Genomic DNA, 24,241 nt, shown 5'->3' with positions numbered 1-24,241 from the left:
ACATAAAGCGTTTTCTCACATTTAGACCGCACTTGTGCAATTTTGACAGTTCAGTGGCGCTGCCCAATAATAAAAAAAAAAAACCTTTGCGGCTTCCGTACAATCACAGTCCAGGAAGAGCTCTTATCTTTCGATCTTAGAAACCAACGCCAAACCCTCGACACCCAACTAAGACATCACCGTGTGAGAAAAGCAGTAAGTATTATTTTGATTCGGTAATCTGATGTCATATTCCGTTTCGCAGGTTGTACCTTTGTGTGTTAGATCTTTATTCAGCTGTGTATCATCCTCGTGGGCATCACTCATCATGAGCCACTGCCAGGACATGTTTACTAACAGTGACTATATGATGTTTATACATAAACAGAACAGACATGCCCTAAAAATAGAAACACGTTTACATTAGTTATTTTTCTTAGCTTGGCCTGTTGATGAAATGAACTGATTTGTTCTTAAACTATGGCTGTTCTCCTAACATCAAGAGAACTGTCAGCCCAGATCTGCTATACAATGCAGAGACATTCTGTTTTATAAGAAATCACAGCTATGTAATCGTTTGGCTTTATTTATTTTTTCTTTCATGTGCCTATTAGAATTGCAAAAAAAAAAAATCAGTTTAATCACATGGGCGTATGCATGAACAAAGCCAGTGTAGTCCAGTAGGTGTCTCTCATGTGACCTCATTCATCATCACCTTTACTGAAAATCTCAAAATACTGTCATTTATTCTTGAACTAACATTTTCAGGAGAACCTTTGCTGTTTTTGTTGTTGTTTTTAAACTCCAGATAGAACATATAATGCATATATATTGACTAAAATAGTTTTTTGTGTGTGTTGGTTTTTGTCTAGGGCTAGTTTCCATAAACAAACAACTATCCAGCGTTTGTTTTGTGTGTTCCAGGTTGTCATGGATAGGACCACTGTGATGCTGCTGGTTTCTGTGGACTGACACCTTTAAAGTAATACTACACTGATTCATGTACTGTAAACTTCATTCATCCACTTCCTTCATATATGCAAGTTTTTATATCAACAAATCTTCTGTAGCACCATATTTAATTGGCTCTAGGCTACAGTCTGAAAATAGTTGGGATTACATAATCACGGGATTACGTTGAATTGGGAATATTAGTTACCTGTTTACTGATTAAAGGTAGGACGAGGAAGTGAGCAGGGAGAATGTATTCTTTGTTGATCACAAAACCTCATAACATCAAGAAATACCAGTCTGTGCCCCTGTCTCAGTCTCTCTGTGGCCTTTAGCAAGGACAGAGTAGCCACTATACCGTTCAATAACTGTAAATATCATCAAATATGAAATGAGTTCAATTCAACCATAAAGCAGCTCTGTAGAAAACGGTGATGTCATCGTCCAGCTCAGGTCAGTTCTCATCAGTACAGTCAGTACAGTCAAATCAATAAAATTGCTCAATATTACCTGTCCCCAACTAAGCAAGCCAGAGGTGACAGTGGCAAGGAACTCCATCGGTGACAGAAGGAAGAATAAAACTTTGGGAGAAACCCAAATGTTATGATTCCAGGCTCTTAAACTTATAGTTTAAGTAATGTTATTTATTTAACCTGTAAAATGTGTTCTGAAAAGTGTTCAGAACACTACTGCACAACGCATATACCACTGTAAAGGTGCCATACTAAAATATGCAATCCATGAGTAATCCTGGGACACTTCAGTATAATCATCTATAATTATGTATATATCTATCCATTTAAAAAAAAATCAGCAGTAAGTTCATTCAACACATTGATGTAGGATCTGGAATGGATTATATTTTCAAACTATGCCACTGAAAAATGATCAGAAAGTGTCCCACTTTAATACTTTATTTTCTACTTCCAACAGAGGTTGGTGGAATATGTTGGTTGGATTTTATAAAAAAAAAAAAAAAACTATAATATAATATACAATGTGGGCCAAAAGTCTAAGAACATTTTTGAAAGTTCTTCTATTTAATTATTTATTTTTATTATTAAAGATATTATGAAGATAATAACATCAAGAGTATACTTTTCAGAATGTCATGTATTTGGTATGTCTTTCGAGCTGCATAAACTCCACAGGTTTGTGAGAAACCTGATGATCATGTTCTCCAGCATGGTTGGAAATGATCCAAAAAGCAATGGAAGCAAGAACATATGACCATCTGTACAAAGCGCCACACGACTTTGCGTCATAACCTTTCTTTGTAATGACCGTTTAATTTTTTTAATACTTTTTAATACTTTTTAATGTACTTCTGGTAAAAAAATTTGAAATTTATTGTAAAATATTGTAGAATTATAGTAGATTTTAGAATTGTTTTAACCTCGCTGTATGCTTTGCTCCATTTGGATTCAATTGATGTGCTTGTGAAGACGTTCTTGTACAAGCTGGTTCATTTTTAATATCCTATTTTGGTCATGGACAAATCAATATGTTCCATATTAAATGGTACTTTTGGCCACCATTGATCCAAACTCTGCTTTCTGTTTACGATCAGGAGCTGCTTCAGTTATCCTGGAACATACGCTATCCGGAAGGATGAAGCTGCGACTGCATTTTGTGGTGGACCCCATGGGCTGGTTCTGCATAAGCATGGTGCTGTTTGTCTGGCTCTATAACAGCTTCATCATTCCCAAACTGGTGCTGTTGCCACACTATGCGGAGGGACATATACCTACTACGCTTGTGGTCTGTAAGTGCTCTCACCCTATTCTATTGATAACAGCCCTTATTAAGTGTTGTAATCAGTAATTCAGTTTCAAAACCAGAAAAAATGGGGTTTGTGCAGGTCATAAGGAAAAGTTAAACCTGAATTCCTCTTAGATTAGAGAAGAGCAATTGAGATAATGAGGTCACGTTCACCCTGAGAGTAAGGAGTAGCAGGACAGGTTTATGCATAACAAGTTTTTTTTTTTTTTTTTTTTTTTACCACTGAGAACTAATAACAAAACTGACACTCTGTGAACATATCTAGATTCGCATTTTTGACAAAAGAATAGTGTTAAACATTTAAGCAAACACTAGACCAGGGCTGGTCAGCTCTGGCCCTCAAAATCCACTTTCCTTCTCCAAGCCTGATCAAATTTACATATCTGTTGCTTGCTAGTAATCCTGAAGATCTTGATAAGCTTGTTCAGGTGTGTTTGTTCAGGGTTGGAGCCCTATTGAAGGAAAGTGGATCTCGAGGGCCGGAGTTGCCCACCCCTAAACTAGACTTTAAGCATGCTAAATATCTATGGAAACTTCAACGGTCGTAATATGACATCACACTCTGCAACGTCTTTTTAAATAACATTATTCAATGTATGATACATCCAAAAGTAAAAAAGATGCAATCTACTGCAACGTACAAAGTGTGCGTTCTTTTAATTCAGCTTAGAGGTCACGTCGTGAAACATTGATCTTCTGTTGGTCACACCTCTTCACGTGATACAAATTCACAGGTCAGAGTTCACTAAACTTGAACTTTGGAACGCACTGAAATTGAGATTTCATTTCCTGTCCTCTGCATTTTGCATGCGTAGAAATGGAAGTCAATGAATGAAAAAGTGTAGTGTTCAAAAGTTTGGGGTCGGTAAAATCCCCAAGGTTGCACCAAAGAAGCATTTATTTAATCAAAAATACAGTAAAACAGTAAAATAACAGTTTTAATATATTTTATAATGGTGTTTTTTCCAGTTATGGCAAGGCTTAATTTCCAGCAGCCGTTACTCCAGTCTTCACTCTTCTAATATCACGGTTGTGTGCTCGAGAAACATTTCTTATTATTATCAATGTTAAAAGTGTTTGTGCTGCCTAATATTACTGTGAATTATTATTATTATTATTTATTTTTTTCAGGATTCTTTCAATTCTTTTCTAACAAAACCACAATTAGATCGCTTCATCCTTAGGTGTGCTATCAATAAAATCACATTTGTCTGTACATTTAGTGGTTTGGGTGAATTAATTGGGGAAGTTTTAAGTTTTCATTAACATGTTAAAATAGCAATGTAATAAAAATCTCACTATGTTTCTGCTTGACATCAATTCATGTCTACTTATAGTGTAATACTTAGAAGTAATACTTCTCTCTTCTATTTCTCCAGGTTACTATCTAGCATCACTGCTGTGCGTCTCAGCATTATTCAGGGCTTCCACCGCCGACCCCGGAAAACTTGCTCAGGACCCCAAAATTCCACTCGGAGGTATGGAACAAACAATGCTCACCTATACCTTCTGTTTTTTTTTTCTCTAACACAGCATAGCTATACATAGCTATAGCTATATATAGCTATACAGCATTCTAGTACATAGTTTTGTTTCACACACGTTGAAGGATTTATTAATAAGTGGCCTTAAAACTCTGCGCCTTGGAGTTCAGAATGCATTAATCGAATATTCATATAAAACATTGCTCACTCTTCCATTCTTCATGAAGTTCCACTAACTAACCAGATGAGGGCAGTATACCTCAGTGTTCAGTGACTGTCTTAAAGGGATACTCCACCGAAAAATGAAAATTCTGTCATCATATACTCACCCTCATGTTGTTTCAAACCTGTATGAATTTCTTTCTTCTGCTGAACAGAAAGGAAGATATCTAGAAGAATGTGAGTAACCAGACAGTTTTAGATACCATTGACTTCCATAGTAGGAAAAGAAAATATGTCTGGTTACTCACATTCTTCTAGATGTCTTCCTTTCTGTTCAGCAAAAGAAAGAAATTCATACAGGTTTGAAACAACATGAGGGTGAGTATATGATGACAGAATTTTCATTTTTCGGTGGAGTATCCCTTTAATACCTTCACTTAATGTTAGACCATTTTCAGAAGTTTACTGTAATGTGCAAGTGATGTCTTTGGTACACTTTTGAATTTTTTTGGCGTTTAGGGATCTGTTGGTTTCTGTAGACACGGAGATATTAGGTGATACAGTATATGTTGAGTATGGAAGTGTATGAAATACCTCCCATAAAGCATTGATGAGAATTAATTTTGCTCCTATAAATAGCTGTTGTGTTTCAGAACATAAGTGAAATCGAACGTTTGTAACTTTGAGCTACGCTTGATGATATATACTAGCTAGTTAATGGTTTAGCATGTCTGTGTTATTTAGCTGCAAGTACACTTGACTTTACAGAACACACCCTTTAATAATGTTCATCTGGATTGAAATGTATTATGATGTAATGATCAATAATTGGTTCTAAATTATATCAAATTTTTATTTAAATATGTTATGAATTAGATTATAATTGGCTGATTACGCTGTATGATATACATGACGCTACAAAACTAAATGTTGTTTCTAAAGTAAACTAACACATGATGGACATTTTTCTCAGTTACACCTAGAAGTAAATATCCACTTTTTTTCTGAACAAGCCTGCTGCATTTTAAATTATGGGTGGCACTCTGATTCGGAGAACTTCCACTCAGAAAGACTGAAACAATCATTTCAGGTAATAAGGCTGCACTACAAATAATCTTTATCAGTCAGCTTGACTGAATAAGCTGTACTTTTTCTGTCATGCTCTATTTGTATCCATCAGGAAAATAATATAATGATATTTTGATATTTTAATGTGACATAAATATCACAAAAATGTTTTTGACAAAAGATTTTAGTCTGTTCTGTTCCTCTTGATTATTTTCCTTTTTCTTTATGTTCTGCTGTATTGATATGAAAAAGATGACAGACATTGTGACAGATCTGCTCTCCTTTTTTTTTGTCCCCAAATCTCTTTTCTCGCATCTCTTTCCCGGTTTTTCAAATGGTGCTTTAAACATTTTTTAGTTTTTTTTTCTCCTTAAATGAGTAATCAGTATTTCTAAAGCTTGGAAATGCATTTATCTGTCAAAATAGGGGGGGAGACTTTGAAATATCCACCATGGTTCAGTTAATGATGGAACATTTTTAGGAGCAAGTGCATTTCAGTGGTTTGGGAATGAGGAGAATGAGGAGAATGTCACCTCATTGTACCCAGTTTTTGCTGATTATTTTTATTGCATTAATAGAGCGAACCTTTAAACAAGTTTATTGGCAGTTGCTGATTGTTTACAGTTTAATGGAGGTTACTCCCATAATTTGCACAAAGTGTCATGGAGCATAGGAAAAAGGTGGAGAGAATAATATTATATATATATATATATATATATATATATATATATATATATATATATATATATATATATATATACATACAGTGCGTGCAGAATTATTAGGCACGTTGATTTTCTGACCATATTTTTTTTCCAGGCATATTTTACCAATTCCAAACCACATTAATCGTAATAACTACTATTCATTTTGTATTTAATCATTTATAAGTGATATATAATTGTTCGTGAAGGCTGGAAATGAAAAACGCCTTATATTCAGGTGTGCATAATTATTAGGCATGTTTTCTTTTACAGATAAATAAGCCCAAAAAGAGATTTAACTCAGACTGAAAAGTCAGAAATGATTAAATCCCCATAAGAAGCATGTAATACTAATGCAATACTATAAATTGCAGTTAAGGCATGACCATTGGAAAGTGAAATACTCATTGGGTTAGCAGGGGGAGTTTATTTTTAGTCCATCTCTGCAAAACGGACTTCAGTGTAGGAGATGGACTAAAAATAAACTCCTGAAACTTATTATAACGTATTCTGGAAGATGAATTCTTCAAATAGTAGTTGAAGAGGATGTGGTGCTGGTCCTTCAAGAGTCACTCTCAATCTGTCTGTCTATAAAGCCTATAAAAAAAACAGTCTTCATGTATTTCGCAACACTTAAGCTTGTGATTCTTATTAAGAGGGGGTCATTTTTTAGGATTCTTTACCTAACGTAAGTCTCTGAGACCCTGACACCTTGCTCTTCTGGAGACTCCAGGTAGGTTGCAGTTCTGGAAAATGGTGGTGCTGGAGACTTAAGGGTTCCTGATGGTTTCACACTAAATTCTTCACTTTAATTCTTAATTATTTTGCAGTTAATATGTGTCTTTTCTTCTCCACCTGTATTTGTCTGACCCTGCTGACCCAATGAGTATTTCACTTTCCAATGGTCATGCCTTAACTGCAATTTCTAGTATTGCATTAGTATTGCATCCTTCTCATGGGGATTTAATCATTTCTGACTTTTCAGTGTGAGTTAAATCTCTTTTTTGGCTTATTTATCTGTAAAAGAAAACGTGCCTAATAATAACACCTGAATATAAGGCGTTTTTCATTTCCAGCCTTCATGAACAATTATATATCACTTATAAATGATTAAATACAAAATGAATAGTAGTTATTACGATTAATGTGGTTTGGAATTGGTAAAATGTGCCTGGAAAAAAATATGATCAGAAAATCAACGTGCCTAATAATTCTGCACGCACTGTATTAGTAAACAGCCTGTTTGCTTTTAGAGATTGCGAGACCTGAGGGATTTGAAATGTTGTGATAGAAAGGTTTTTTTTTTTTTTTTTTTTTTACTGAACAGGTGAGTAAGATTGAACAGATACATTGCCATATTTAACTCTCTAACGGAGTTCATTGTAAAGCATTATCTATTGCGAAGGGTCATATTCATCCGCACAGTCACGCAGAGCCAAAGCACAGCCAAAACAATGTTCTTCTGCGAAATTCATGTATTTTTTTATTTTTTTTACCACTAGAGGCGTACCTTTTAATTATTTAAATTCACCTATTAAGTGCAACACTATCACATGGATGAGTTTATTCTCCAGATCTCTGTCATTTGTCCTGCTCTAACCTTTACCAGTCACCACAGGCTGTTAGACTTTCTTAAAGGATTTGTTAGTGGCAGTTTGCCGAAAGATTAATTAGACTCAGCTAGGACTCTGATACTATGAACAGCTTGTCGCTAAGCTAGTTATCACTGAGTGGCTGGTCTTAGCAAGTCATGCCTTAGATTACCTGATATCCGCTTGGCTTAATGATGTTAAAGGCAACCTTCAGAAGAGTTGTCTGACTTGTCTCGGGGGCATTTGAGGTTGTATTTAGCAAAAAAAAAAAAAATGAATGAGCAATTTTAGCAACATTCTATTTTGCTGGGTATTGATACAATATGTAGATGTGCTGCAAATGTGGCCATTCTTTCTTTACATATCAAGATTCTGTCCCTTTGGTTATTTTATGCTGGGAAACAAACCGGACTGATATGTACAGTGGAGGAAATAAGTATTCAGCACGTCAAAATTTTTTTTAAACACCTTTCCAATGCAGCAATTCACATGGTATTACCTCAAGAAATCCACGTAGATCAAGAAAACATTACAATCCATAAAACAAGTTATATTTAATAAAGTGGAATGACACAGGAAAAAAGTATTGAACACAATGAGGGTACGTTTACACGACAACGATATGCTTAAAACGGAGACGTTTTTCCTTTGAGTTTTTCCGCGTTCAGACGACACCATTGTCAAAATGATCCCCATTCACATGGATCCGTGAAAAAGTTTACAAATGCTTTATTCTGCTGCCAGGCCATTAGATGGCGATGAAACCCTATAGACTGAACTACGCATGTGCAATTGTGCATAATTTTTGTTGTTTACCAGGGGAGCATAGCCTGACGTCGTCATACTCAGATTCTAGTCAGAATGTGAGTCTGATACTGCTCCATTGAGCTTTGATTATGGGGCGTGTTTCAACCGAACCAGGAAGGAAAATGCCTCTGAACTCAATTGGATAGACCTAAAACCAATCAGAGCAACGGAGTAAGTGACGTATGTTTTTCATTCATGTTTTCTGATCGACAAATGTCTTGATCGTGGTTCTCTGTTCCTCTTTTAAAATCAATGCGCTGTCGATATCTTCTATAACAGACGCGATGGCGGAATCTACACATAATGTTTTATAAACAAAGTTCGAGAGGAGCACGTTCAAATAATCAATCCAATCAACTTGTCATCAAACAATGACCGTCTGGTCTACACTATCAGCATGAGAGGAAGCATATATTTATTCACTTTGTCAACTCACCTAACATTCCTTGACAGTTTTCAGAATCCCTCCACTCACTCTCGGCCTGTTCTTCCCTGGTTCTTCCACAGCCTGGAATACGGGGGGAGCACTTTGGGTTCGGGCCGAATACCGAGCCCGGAGCCTCTCCTCAAACAGCACGCCAAATATGCATTTATTCTATCTGACTTATTTGTAAGTGTGAACTCGTGAAATAACAATTCTCCAGCGGCAGTCATCTGTGTTGTAAACGAATTCAACCCAAGCGCTCATTGGTGACGTGGATGATTACGTTACGTTGCTCATCTGTCCATCATCGTATAAAGCCCGCCCTGACAATTTGATTGGTCCGAACAATTTTTGTTCGGGCATAATAGCTCCTCAACGGAACGAGTCCAGACCGAACTTCCCGACCTAAAAATGTTGTGGGCGGGGCTAAGTTCGGCTGGCATCCAGGCTAAGGGGAGCAATGTTTGGAAAAACACTGAAGCTTCCCCGGGCGCCGCCATTGATTAGCAGACCATCACCTGCTGTTAGCATTCCATTGACTCCCATTCATTTTGGCGTCACTTTTACAGCGAATGACTTTACATCTGAGGTGTTTAAAGACTCCATTTGTCCATTATTTATTTCTAAAGAAGCACGAAAATTTATAAAAGGCTCCATTACCTTGTATCTTACGTTATGGCCCCGTAGAAGCAGTTTTTGTAAAAATAGGCTAACGATTGCGTCATAACCACGCGACTCTCTGTCGCACAGTAGAGAAATTACCGTATAGACAGGAGGAGAAGCTCACGGGCAATCGGGGGGACGTGGAGGCAAAATGACAAAATAATGAATCAGAATACTTAGCAAAAGTTGCTCCTGCTCCTAGCTCATGGACACCTCCTACTCACGATCTCCGTCTCTGCAAGTTTCGGAAGGGAATGATTCAGATTTCTCTTGGCACAGCTACTAGAAGACAGATGGGTTGCTCACGTCACATCGTCAAGCTCAGTTTGAGTCTGCGCAGTACGCTCAGCCATCAGGAAGTGAGTTCTAATTGACTTCACTTTTCTCCGTTGAATCCGCTGTGTCCATTTATTTTATTGTCTATGTTGTTTACACGTAGACCGGTTTCAAAAACCTTCACTTTGAAACCCGTTTTCAAAAGTTTGCGTTTTCAGTCACCCAAAACGCTGTTGTCGTGTAAATGAATGGCCGAAGCGCATAAAAAGTTTTACGTTTTTAGTTGAAAAACAGCCCCTAAGAAAAACCAGTACACCAAGGCAAGACAGCAGCTGATTTAACTAAGTAGTTCTACCTCCTACCTGTGCAAATCAGAATCAGCTGGCTTAGTGCTTGTTGATAGGTTAGAAACAGGCTATACTCAAAGCCTATAGGTTGATAGGCTTAAGTTACCCACCTCTTAATGCAAGTATTTTTTTCCCACCAAGTATTAAATACAATTTCAGTGAGCTTGTTCAATACCCCCCCCCCCCCCCCCCCCGTGTCATTTTACTTTATGACACATAACTTTTTTATGGATTTTAATATAATGAATTTTATTCTTTATCTGTTTATTTTCTTGAGTTAATACCAATGTCTAATCAAAATGTCATCTTTTTTAATTTTTTTTATGTTGAATACTTATTTCCCCCACTGTATCTTGGTTAAGTGGGTTGAAATACACTCTAATATTCTGACAGAGACATTCAATGTTATTAGCCAACTTGTGAAATATGTTAACTTAACAGTCATTTATGTAAACGCATGACCCCAATTTTTTGGCATGCCACATATCTTATTTCTGTAAGGACATTTTTGTCCTCACATTAAAGATTTTGGGGCATTTGCCCCTGTTACTTTATGACCGTTCCTTTCATGACGTCATAGTGATTTTGGAAAAGATGAATTTATTATGATTTTAAAGTGTAAAGTCACAAATTACATCATTGTGATTTTGGAACATTATCCTGGATATTTATTGTATCATCTATTGTGATCTTAATGATTGTATAGACCAAAATCCAAAGTATTTAGACTAGACTTTTAATAGATTAGATTTCATAATGTATATCCCCTTTGAGGCATAATAAGAGTAGAATATTTAGACCCCAATAAGTTTGGTATTAAAAGTATAGAACAATAAATATAATGTTTTTGTTGTAATGTTTAGCGTCCAGCTCTTGTACATCTTCTCTCTTGCCTGTCTCTTGATTCCCCCCCCCCCCCCCCCCCCTTTAATCAGTAAAGTTGAGAAAATAAAAATTCTCTCTGAATACCACTAGGTGGCAATGAATACCTTTTTTGTGTGTTTTTTGTTTTTTGGCAAAGTTAGAATTACAGTTTGCTTTGTACGGGTTTCAGCACTGAAAAGTGGATGATTTAGAGGTTTTGTTTGCCTTGTCATTTCAGAGAGAGACGACTGGGAACTGTGCAATAAATGCAACATGATGAGACCAAAGAGGTCACACCACTGCAGCCGCTGCGGCCACTGTGTCCGTCGCATGGACCACCACTGTCCCTGGTAAAACTTTAACAAGAAATACAAATAATAAAGTCAATACACTTCTACCAGCTTTTGTTTGAGACATTGGATTCTAAGTTCAGTATCTATATCTCATCCATGTATTTTGTACATAATTGTCCAATAAATGAGTTTTCAACAGTTTAACAGTGACAAAAAACAAAGGTCATTTTATACGGGTACTCTAAGGCTTGTTATGTCTATGTGAGACGTGCTGAGATCTTTACGATGGTTTAGGATCCAAACTGAAATCTGGCATGTTGACCTAAGGTCACAGTATAACCTTAAAGGACCCTGTACCCCAGACAGCTTTACATTCCTGGTGGGTTTTGTATGGAGGAAGTTTAATGAAGTCTCTGTAGAGGGGTAAAACAGAGGGAGAGGCGATATCGAGTGACCAGAGAAGCCCGTGTTAAGTCCAGCTCTACAGTACAGCTGAAGAAGGCTGCTGTCTGTCTGGACTCAGCAAATCGTGACTCCCTGTCATCGCCTGTAATGGCAGAGGGAAGCAGAGAAAAAAAAAAAACGAGGCCATATCGTTTTCCGTCTTCGTTTGACTAACAGTTCAACCTTGCCTGCTCTCCTCTCTCTCTCTTTTGGCCTTCTCTGCCCGCTCTCTCAACTCTCTTCTCTTGTGTTCCTTGTGCTTCTTCATTTGCTTTGACTTGTCTTACAATGCAAGAGAATAGCATTAATGTCAGACAGAGACCGCAACCTAAAACACATCGATGGCTGTTTGATTTCTTTTGTAATGCTGCATTTACATATTTATACTTATTTCATTTTTCTAACTTAAATCACTTTTATTTAATTAGTCTTCATTAATTGATCATTATTATGTTATTATGGTGGATTGGTGCTAAAGGCACACCTTATGGAAAATCCGCTTTTTACTCATAGTATAGGATTTGAAAATGTATTGAAAACGGACCATGCAACACATTTTGTGCAGATACTTTAGCTAAAATAATGTTAAAGTTAATGTTTGTTCAAAACAACCACTTTGGCAAAGTTTGTACCATATTATTTTCTGATAAATAAAGTTAATATACTTTTATTTAATAAATAGTCATTCAAATATGGTAATTTAAAATATCCAGAAAAAAAATATAAAAATATTATTCTGAAAGACTTCTTATTCTGCTTTAAATGAGATCCAAAAACATTTTTAATATGGTTTTACAGTAGTAACAATAAATATTTTATTTTATGATATGATGTTTAATTATTATTTTTTAAATATGATGGTTTCAAAATTAATATAGTGATTATCTCTAAGGTGGACATCCAACTTAAATTATATTGACCATTTTAATCTAACACTTTCATGTCAGCCAGTTTTTTATTATCCCATCAATTATTCAATTCAATTCACATTTATTTGTATAGCGTTTTCACAATACATATTATTTTAAAGCAGTTTTACAGAAAATGCATGTTTTTACATTACAATTAAGAGTCAGTCTGTTATTAGATGACTGTGTCAAAGTAATGTCCATATAGACTTTATATTGCTGCGTGCAATTGTGTTTCCAAGTGCATAGTGAAGCACAGATTCTTAGAAAAGTGATGCGCTTGTGGATTTTTATGCCTATTAGTATCATGACGTTTAGTTTAACTACATGTTAAGATCAAACTGTATTAAAAGCAATGTCGTTAGCAAGCTGACTCACTAGGATTTGGAGTAGAGCTTGGTTATTTTAGTTTAGGTATTCAAATAAATATTAATACATATAACATATTAATTTGCATGTTCTCTGATGTTCTCTCTGTCTCTCTGTGCAGGATTAATAACTGTGTTGGGGAGGATAACCACTGGCTCTTTTTGCAGCTGTGTTTTTACACTCAGGTTCTGAGTCTTTACACTCTGGTGCTGGACTTTTGCCAGTACTACTACTTCCAGCCCCTGTCCTCGGTGGATCAAGTAAGACCATCTTACATTTACACTCCTACATTTATACTGTCCCGAGTGCTTTAAGTCACTGTAAGGGTTTAAATCGATGAATAACTATTTTAAAGCTCAATTGTAAGTCATGTGGGTGGACCTTATAATTTCCCTCCATTTCAGTGTGCACATTGTTTTAGCCAAACACAATACATATGAGCTGTAATCAATATGGGTAAGGTACACAACAAATATTAATGAATTACAAGTAGCTACTAATTTAATTACATCTTCAACAGTGTAGTTATATTACTGTGCTAATTACTCTCTAAAAAGTATTGCAATACTTATAACTACTTTCTAAATCCCATTGCAACCTTGACCATTTGAATGACATACAGTATTCTACTCTTTTGATTCTTTCAAATAAATGATTTAAAATTGCATAAATTATTTTTGAACTGACCAAAGTATTTAAAGGGAGACAGTTACATTAAAAACATACATTTTAATATTGAATGTTAAATCCACTATTGTTTTAGAATATAGAATACAGAATTGTTCTGTCGTCTATACAGTATTTATTGCAATTACATCATAAGTAACTGTAATTAAATAACAACAAAATTAAGAGTAATCCCTTACTTTTTGCAACGAAAAAGTAATTAAATTACATTTATTAATAACGTAGTAATGCATTTCACCCACCACTGGCCGTAATATGGTAAAACGCCACACAAATTCCATTAACAAGCAATACGTTTTTTACTTTGCAAACGAGTACTATGACAGTTATATATATATATAAATATATATATATATTTTTATCTTTTGACTGATTAAATAATGAATCGAATTAAAAAAAAAATCTGTTTGATATTGTTTCCAGTTAATTTGTCATATTGGATATGGATAGTTAAGTCAAGTACATTGCTTTGTGGAATACAGCACATTATGCATTACATTTTGTCAAATGCATATTGTTATGAAGAACTATTAAATGTAGTATGCTATTTTTCTTTTAGCTGTCTTTATTATTCTGTGGTTTAGTAGAATCTTTTCAATGGAGGCAGATGATTTAGCACTGGATTTGCCCCTCTTAACTGAGATTAGGGACCTGCAGGTGGCATCAACATTACTGTTAAGTACTGAATAAGCTTTGAATGAGAGAAACTGAATTTAACACCAGTTGTATTTGCATGCGATGATCGTTTGTACTGGTCTTATGCCATATCACTTCACCCAAAACACACCTGCAAACAGCAATTTCTTAAAGTTTAAGCCTTTATGGTTTTATTGCATGTTTTATTGCTGCTTTCAAATGATGTTATTTGCTCTGTAATATTTTTACACTGACTTGTTAAAAAAAAATCCTGATAAGAAATGATTGATGATTGCATAGTTGTTCCACAGAAAACAATTTCTTAAAAAACAACCCTGTGACCCTGTGCCCTTTGGACAGATGAATCGCATCCAAAATAAAAGTTTGTGTTTACATAATATATATGTGTGTGTACTGTGTATAATTGTATATATAAATACACACATATGCATGTATATATTTAAGAAATATTTGCATGTATTTACTGTTTATATATATATATATATATATATATGCATGTGTGGATATTTTGTATATACAAAATAATTATACACAGTACACACATTATGTAAACACAAACTTTTATTTTGGATGCGATTAATTATTTAGCCTTATGATCTGGTCTTGTATTTTAAAGTTATGGTCTGATGATTGGTGATTTAATAAAATTTCACAATTTTGAGAATCAAAATGAAATGAAATTATAATTTGTTTGTTTGAAGAACATAGTGGTCTTTGATAAATTGTAGAATGTAAATGTTGCTATTTTAAAAACTAATGGCAGGTGAAGTTGTGGGACTTGTTTTGTCCCATGTCTCAAAGAGTCAGGAATATAGTGGTGTATTTTTCTGTCAGAGCATTTAAATTCACAGGAGCATCATTCCAACTTGAATGCAGCTGAACAGCTGAGCCATCATGGCAATGGTAGACCGCCTGTAAATAAAAACCCGCTCAATTTCCTGTTTTTGTTTATTCTGTGGAGCATTGTGTGTGAGTAAACAGATGCAGCTGAGAAGCGAGAGATGCTGTATTGACACAGAAACGGCTGTATGGAAGAGATAGTGACGTTATCTTTCCCATAAGAAGCAAAGTATTGTGGATTTTGTGTATTTGTGTGTTTGCTGTTATAGTCACAGATAAGCCTTCAGCGAAAGAAAACAAGCAGTGTCACATCACTTTCCATAATGGCCTGTAGTGCAAAAATGTGTAGCATAAAAATTTGGCATGGGAATAGTCTGATTTGTCCATGAGAATTTATAACGTGTGTAAAATATTTGTCTCTCTCAGGCGGAGTTTGCAGTACGTCATGAGTTGGCTCTTCTACGTGGGTCCTGTTTCATGGGGCTGATTATGTTTGGTGGAATGAGCAGCCTTTTCTACACACAAGTCAAAGGAATCCTCACAGTAAGTACATACATTAGTTTAACTGTGCAGGTTTAAAGGGGTCATATGATGGTTCTATAAAGAACATTATTTTGTGTATTTGGTTTAATGCAATGTGTTTACGCGGTTTTAGGTTAAAAAAGTCATTATTTTACACATTTTTGTTGCTCCTCTTTGCCCCGCCTTTCTGAAACGCGGCGATTTTCACAAAGCTCATCGTTCTGAAAAGCGCGGTGTGCTCTGATTGGCCAGCAATCCAGTGCATTGTGATTGGCCCAAAAACCATAAACGTGTGACTGAAATGTCACGCCCCTATATTTGGAACATCAGCTCCCAAAGCAATAATGACAGGTGATAATATCGGTACTTCCTTATCAATTCGAGCCCAAATCATTCTGAACCGGAAAATGCAGATGACCAAGCTGATCGATCAACTTTGCCAGTGCGACTAGACCAGATCGTATCAGATAGGTAAGGTTTTATTTCCTTTGACCGTGAGTTTAGTTGATGATAAATAAAATGCAGCTCATATCGGTTGCTTTCGGTGACGTAAACTCTGTTCAATTTGCATATAGCACAGGAATTGAAGATTGAATTTATATTTGTTTTGCTGAGACTTTATATCGTCCAGTGTAAATGGAAGACATTTAACAAAACAGACAATTATCCAATTAGTACAAATGCATGAAGTGACCAGGTGTAAACATGCCTTAAAGGGGTCATAGAATGAGAATTCAAATGTTCCTTGATCCTTTGACAGTTAAGAGTTCGCTATACTATAAAAATACCCTGTAAGTTTAAAAACTCAACTTTCTTGTTATTCCAAAAACTGCTTTTATTGAAACCAAGGCCAGCAAATGACAGGATCTAAAAAGTGGAGACTTGTGACGTCACATTTCAGCTTTGGCCCCGCCCACTGGAGCGTTAGAGAACAGTAACATGAGAACGAGAAAAGATCGATCGATACTGGATAAATACCATTACCTTCCAAACGATCCTAATGCTAGGATAGTGTTTTTTTTCCCCCAACAATGTGAATGTCTTAGCAGTGCATTATTTGTTTGTATTCGGTGTATTTCACTGTGGATTATTTGGTCAATTTCGGTGTAAATTTTGGAGGCTTTGCAAACAGACTTTTACGATATGGATCTGCCAGCAACGCCACAAACATGTAAGTAGTCATGTTTATTCTAATGCCTGATCTGTGATCAGTGATTTCTCATGTAATTATTCAAGTTTAGACAGATTATCTCTCAAAATATCGTTCAATACTGTTTATGCATCAGTAAATCAAGCCAGTGACTAAACAATCAACTTCACGTCGTTTCTCTTAGTAGGATGAAAATAATCTTATTTAAACTGTGATTCAATTCACAGCTTGAGTTTATCTGGACACTTGCCAAAACTCGTTGAAATCAATCATCACAAAATCATGTTGCTGTTACAATGTACTGTACAACGAAGCTTTTACTGTATTTACATGGTGTTTGCATTGTTAGTTGGTGTCATCTGCTCAATGCTCATCACTGCAACCTTTCATGTGATGGGAATAGATCATTATGATCAATACTTTTCACGATTCCTTAATCTCGATAGCTGTTATAGTAAAAACGTACTAAAAGTTTTAGAGAGAGTTCCACATGTAATACTAGCTATTTCATATGCAAACATGTCAGCCAATCACAGCAGTGGGCGTTTACACTGAAGTCTCACAGCAGACACGCCCCTTCAAACAGATCGTTCAAATCAGAGGCTAAAATCAGGCTTGTAAAAATTCCTTTTATTCATATATTATGACAATTTTTGATGTTAAAATCATACTAACATTATAAGGGCACCCCAGGAAACATTATATAATAATAAAATAATCCAGTCTATGACCCCTTTAAGATAAAACACATCATGGAATCACATAATAATGACATGGGATATGAACGTTTTACATTTACATTACAATTATTATTAGTCCACTTTAAACATTGTACTAACTATAAGTAACTACATGTCACAAGCAACTACACGTCAACTCATTAGAGTATTAGTAGACTGTTAGTTCAGGGTTAGGGTCAGTACAATTAGCTGACATGTACTTGCAAAGTTACTTAGTTAGTCAATAGAATGTCTAAAGTGGACTATCGAAATAAAGTGTTACCCAATTGTATTCCATTCATGATATATTATCAAAATAAAATATCAGCTATCCAGTATTTTCTTACAAAGGCTCAGTTAAATCCAGAGGTGTGGGAGACGCATTTTGAATATCATCAACCTCTCTTCAAAATACAATACGCTTTTAAATGATTTTTCAAGATAAATACATATGGCGTATAATTTGAAAGCATAACAACTGAATATTAAACCAGTCACAACAGCATTTTTTAACAATGGCACTTAAAATTAGAACTAAAATTTAGTTTAAACCATGTATGATTGAAATAGTTTGAGCTGCTGAAGGTGCTTTATTGGTCATTTTGTGTTTCTGTTAAAAAGATAATATAGATAATAACAATTATGAAGTCCAAGGTTAGGAATACGCTAAAAGTTACTTAAATGTAAAATGTTTTCTCCATTTAACAACATTGATTTAACAATAGTGAAAAACGACTTCCCTTTTTGGTTACGTCTTCCCTCAGGTATATTGCATGTTTTCTTGCTTAGCTGGATGTTGGGCTCATTAACCTTAATTGAGTTGTCTGCATTTGCCCAAACTGATTTGCTGAAATCAATACAATGTTAGGAAAGGGAATTGCCGCTAATGCGTCCCTCTCGCTGTGAAGCAGGAGAAACCATCCGGCAGAGGATTCGGCTTGGTCTTAAAGCATTCGGCAAACGGATATGTTCGCAAACAATGATTTGTCCAAAAAGATCACCTAAGAGTTTGACATGCATATATGGTCCCTCATATTCTGGTGAGCATACGTGAACGTACACAAAATCCCTTTAAAAGGTGGTCAGACGCTGAATCTCTGTGTATACCCTATACTATATTACTGAGTCCTTCAGTCTCTTCTTATACTTCCTTTATGTCCTCCATCCTTTCACTGTTGATTAGGCCTGAAACATGGCTGTAATTGGGGCAAGCGGGATAATCACGTTTGACTCTTATCCTTTAATTGATGACTTCATGTGATGCAAAAGAGGATTAGCAATGACCTAGTTAAATTCGGCAAAAAAGTGCAGCCCTTTAAAAAGCATACACCTCCCCTAATCTTATTCTCTGGTTCCCAGTCATGATCACTTGACCCCCACGCGTCCACCATATGCTGTGGAAATTATTCAAAGAACACGTCCCACTTCACATCCTATCCTCTGTCGTTTGAGTAGTGTCTTCCGTCTTCTCATTACACATTTCCAACCATTAACTGAGTTCAAGATAGCAATTTACACTTGTTGTGGGTCTGTTTACCCAACTCTAACCTTTCTCCAAACCCTTTGGACAACTGCGTCTTCCTCCACAGGCTCAATTGCACAAGCCTGAAAATGTAATCCTGTTATCCTTAATTATTGCACAAGCTGCGTCCAGCCGTTCTTTTAGATGACCTTTGACGTTAACCCATTCTTGCAGGAGACTTCCTTTGACAGCGCTAATCTAACCTGTGTTGCTTAAAGCCCATGTTAAGCTGTCTTATCTTGTGTCCTGTACTGCCCTTAAGCCTTCTCGTTATCCAAAGGCCAGGAAAGTCCTGATGCTTTAACGCACAAGCTACTCTTTCACCCCACTATCCCATGTTGTGATGTCTTGGAAGATTTAGCGGCTGACAGGGTGGTTAGTGTATAGCCCTGTGCCAGTCATATCAACTGTGGAAGCAGACTTAACCATTGATCCCTGCAAAGATCTTTTCCTCACGCATGCTCTCTGAGGGCAGCTCAGTTCGGCCTGAAGTGCAGCCACGTCGGATTGGCATGACGCTGGCTTCTCCGGGCCAAGAGTGTGTCCTCTAGCGGTTCACAATGTGAAATCTGACTTATGAAGAGACATTGACTTCAACAATTCAAGTCAGGATTTTTACATAACCTCTAATGGTTTCAGGAACGGAGCCCTTTTTTATTTATTTGTCTTGTGGATGGCACACAAAGCACAGATTGTTCTAAAAAAGCCACTGTCAATCACACATCCACCATTTTTCACACAAACAGGCTCTTCAGTCTCGCCTCTGTTAATCCCACCTTATTTACATATTCAGTCTGTTTTTTTTTTTTGTCTCTTTGCCGCTTCTCTTCACCTGGCAAGCAGGGGGGATTTTAGCATCCCTATGCATGCGGTCCCATTGTCCGCAGGCAGATGCCCTTTTGCCCCTGTGCCAACTTGGCAAGGTGAGGAGGGCACCAAGGGAGTGTTGCTGCTGTCAGCTTCACTGTCTCTCTTTTGTCTCAGTGTATTCTGTAGTGGTTTTCACTCCCAGCGTGGGAAAGATTAAAAACTGATCCAATTCACCCCCTCGTATCCACTGGCTCGCTGTCATAAATCATTTCATGAATTGTCATTGTATTGTCTCTTACATTCATAAGAACTAACTTGCTCAGAATTCATTGCTGATACTAAGCAATATCCTTCATGTTTTCCACGACAGGACACAACGACCATAGAGAAGATGTCGCACTTATTGGAAGACATGTAAGTATCGAAACTTGCAGCATCATTTCAGTCATTTAACAATAATGTAATGCCGTCTACACCCTCATTACATGGAGATCAGGGCTACTTGTTACAGCTCAACTATAAGGTTTTGGGTTTGAGGCCAGTAAGATTTTTTAAATACTTTTATTCAGCAAAGAAGCATTATATTAATCAAATGTGTCAATATAAATAAATATTTGATATTGTTACATAAGATTTCCGTAACACTTTAGTTTAGGGTCCAATTCTCACTATTAAATAGTTGCTTATTAGCATGCATAAACAGTAGCTAGGATATTGGCTGTTTATTAGTACTTATAAAGCACGTATTAATGCCTTATTCTGCTGCGTGACCATATTCTACATCCCTTAATCATACCCAATACCTAAACTTAACCACTTTACTAACTATTGATAAGCAGTAATTAGGTTTAAAAGTACAAATATTCTTCGAGCATCATCATGTTAAAATGTTTTCTGAAGGATCATGACACTGAAAAATGAAGTAATGGCTGCTAATGGCATGCTATTGTAATGTACCCATCAACTAAATGCTGACTTGGTGATCTTAAGAGAATTTGTTCAAAAACATTACTGACCTTGAACTTTTGAACAGTACACTTGTTTCAAAAAGAAAATTCTGAATTAGTGAAATTCTTCTGTTTTAGCCTTCTACTCTTAATTGTTTTGTATTTCATAATTGTTTTACTGTTTAAATTTAACTGAAAACCTCTAATATGCCAATTAATAGCAGGTTCCATAATGTAATGTGACAACATGCCCCTCCATTGGCAACAATGGATCGATTTGTGTTCTATAAACCATATCTTTCTTCCACTACCATAACTTTAATAGCTTTTTCTATCTAAGATGTTTAGGTTATGTGTCTATATAGAAATACATTTTCAAAACGTAAACCTACAATGACTAATATTCACTTGAGTAAAATGTGACAACTAGCCCCAGTCTCTCCTAAAGCTCTTAGCTTCTCTCTATAGTTCATATTTTCAAGGGTGATATTATTTCACATGAACTTATGATGCATACTTTAATTTATTCCGCTCTCCCAGTGGACCGCGGCGGTCGTGGCAGCAAGCAATGGCTGAGGTGTTTGGCACTCGCTGGAAGATCCTGTGGTTCCTGCCGTTCAGGAGCAGACAGCCTCTAAGGCTCAACCTGACCTCGCGCTCTCATGTGTAGACAGACAGACAGAGACACACACACATCTCTCCAGTGGGAAAGGTTACCCTCCGACCCCAGCCTCCCCCCCTCTCCCCGCCCCCTTGTCTTCAGCAAAACACACTCCACAATAGATTGGTATCTCTACCGGATCAAACTTCTTCAGGTTCTACATTACTTATGAACATAATCTGATATATATACAGTATATATTCATATTTATATTCATATAGAATGAATTTGAAGTTGAAAATAACAGTGTCAAATATGTAGTCTTTTTCTGTTTTGACTGCACATGCTGGGTCAGGGTTTCAGGGTACTGAAACAGGATTACAAGGGAATAGTTGATTGTGAGACTTTGTTGTCTCCAAGGTAACCCTTATTTGTTGAGTCCTCGGCCCAGTCCTCTCCCCCAGGTCTGGATCACGTGAGCACTTGTCATGCAGTGGGCGGAGATTGTCTGGTTTTATGGCACTGAGGGTTGATGGCTCTCGAGGTGAGTCATGACCTCTGGCGCATGGGTGAAAGACACTGCTGAAGTTTCGCTTAACAACGCTCACATACACACACGTACAAAAACACGGTTTACGATACCTTTTACTATAATGCACATAATTACGCATTCCTCTGCACCAAGCACTGCTAATGCCTCTACTAAGCGTTTGACTACTATAACTGTATTTTATCAAGTTTTGTTTTTGTTTTGTTTTTCATTAATTTTTTTCGTGCCTTGTAAAATCCATATGTTTTTAACTCATTTGTGTCTTATTACACATTTATTTTTATATCAAGTCACACAGTGGAAACCATTTTTTTTGAGGAGCTATTAAACTAATAATAATAATAATAATAATATCCAATGATGCAAAACCATATTTGAAATTTATATTTTAAATGACACATAAAAAATAAAATAAAATAAAAATCTTAATTAAATTCACTTATGTAAAGACGTTATTTACTAAAAAGGATTAAACATGATTTATACTTTTAATTATTTTTGACCGTTATTGCACAACACTATAAAAACTATAAATCATTAAATTACCTTGTAACATTTGTACATGTTCCAAATCCAAACCCTGAAATCAAGTAGCAAATCCCCAATTGTCTGAAGTGCCTCTAAACATGCAGTTCTAATAAAATAACTTACTATTCGTTAGGTGAACAAATACACTTCTGTGACTTTTTTTGGCTCACAGTTTCCTGAAAACACTGTAATGATCCACAAGTACATCTGGGGTAAACACATTTACACTGACAAGCCATTCTGGATTAAACAATATTTTTCACCAAATGGTTAATTGTGCAATTGTTGGTTTTGTCCACTAGCCCTGAGTGAATATAATCTGTTAAAGCTTGATAATTATGGTCTGTATGATTTTGCAATAGACACATTTTTCTTGTCATGGTAGCTCTGATGGTGATCTGGTAGCCCTTTCTATCTTAAATCTAGCTCTAGTTGAGATCCCATTCGAAAAGTTAGATTGAGAATATGAATTTAATTTAAAACAAGCTCATATGTACCACTATCATAACCTGAAGTAGTTACAATTTGTCAACAGAAGAGAATCTCTTTGAAATGATTTTGTCTCGCATTACACTCCACCCAAATAATGTTATAAATCAGCTCTTTGTTTTTTGTTACAGCATTTAGAAGCTGAACACATTTACTTAATACAAGAGGTACCTACTTGAATATGTATTGTGAATATCATGCCTTTTAACTTTTTATTGATCTTTTCCTGGTGTTTAATTTTTCAGTACATTTTGTGTCTTGTGATTTTACGGTAGGGGGTCGTATTATTGGTTATTAAAAACTGCTGAGTTTCTTCTATTTTAGATTTTCTGAGCACTGTAGCCATTTCTTAAATTTTATTAAGATTAAATTTTTTTATTTTCTTTTTTGTATTATTTATTTTTTGCTGTTAAACCAATGTTGTGAATTGTGTAAGTCTTTTTCATCACTACCCAACTGTCACAATGGGGAAAGAAATTGTGCTGGGGCTACTGGATTGATTCCATTACTTGATTCATATGACATTTATTTAATATTTAACATTACAGAAAAACTGTAATATGTTAACATCATATCAGTTATTAAGAGAGCTTATACAAGTGCAGTACTCACTGTAGCTTCATGTTTATAGGCTGTGTGCGTGTGCGTGTGCGTGTGCGTGTGCGTGTGCGTGTGCGTGTGCGTGTGTGTGTGTGTGTGTGTGTGTATGTGTCCATTGTGAAGCAATAAGACCTGCTATTCACTATTATAGCAGATATTACTATTGTGCGTGCAGATATTTCACTGAACATTGTTTTATTTTAATACACTATTCATAAATATTATAATATAAGCAACCAGTAACCGCTGTCCTGTAGAGGATGACGACCATATTCAGGTTTATGATTGAACTGTCAGTTATGGAGTTTGTTTATCTGCTTATTTTTTGTGGAGTCAGTCATAATGTTTATTTTGTACGGGTCATGGGACTTTGAAGCATATCAAATTATTTATGAAAGCATTTTTTTTTTAAATAAATGGTGTTCTTTTACTTGATGTACAGTTGTTTTGGTTTGTGCTTTTTTTATCATATAGGCTACAAGTAAAACACTTTTCACACTCT

The 24,241-nt window shown here is 35.9% G+C and overlaps 1 protein-coding gene across 3 annotated transcripts; it reads left to right on the top strand.

Annotated features, from left to right (window-relative positions):
* The first annotated feature begins 61 nt into the window (after positions 1–61).
* On the top strand, positions 62–24,241 carry zdhhc21 (zDHHC palmitoyltransferase 21). 3 transcript variants are annotated; one of them, XM_082152953.1, is made up of 9 exons: positions 62–195; positions 904–961; positions 2,501–2,695; positions 4,092–4,190; positions 11,342–11,453; positions 13,239–13,377; positions 15,728–15,844; positions 20,395–20,438; positions 21,512–24,241. In XM_082152953.1, exons 3-9 carry the CDS (start codon positions 2,542–2,544, stop codon positions 21,639–21,641), a joined length of 795 nt encoding a protein of 264 aa, XP_082009079.1. In that variant the 5' UTR covers positions 62–195; positions 904–961; positions 2,501–2,541; the 3' UTR covers positions 21,642–24,241. The 3 variants fall into 3 exon arrangements, with proteins under 3 accessions (XP_082009079.1, XP_082009078.1, XP_082009080.1); XM_082152952.1 differs by having other exon boundaries at positions 904–981; XM_082152954.1 differs by having other exon boundaries at positions 99–195; positions 852–981.

The sequence above is a fragment of the Leuciscus leuciscus genome (assembly GCF_965113295.1).
Source record: "Leuciscus leuciscus genome assembly, chromosome: 2".
NCBI classification, from domain to species: Eukaryota; Metazoa; Chordata; class Actinopteri; order Cypriniformes; family Leuciscidae; genus Leuciscus; species Leuciscus leuciscus.
Note: the sequence above shows the minus strand (reverse complement) of the source record. Positions and strands in the feature narration are given on the sequence as shown.

Bases quoted from the DNA above. Each gene is read 5' to 3' on its own strand.
- zdhhc21 (XM_082152953.1), top strand. From the start codon at position 2,542: ATGAAGCTGCGACTGCATTTTGTGGTGGACCCCATGGGCTGGTTCTGC. The intron at 4,191-11,341 runs GTATGGAACAAA...TTGTCATTTCAG, and splicing joins CCCCAAAATTCCACTCGGAG to AGAGAGACGACTGGGAACTG. The intron at 15,845-20,394 runs GTAAGTACATAC...TTTCCACGACAG, and splicing joins AAGTCAAAGGAATCCTCACA to GACACAACGACCATAGAGAA.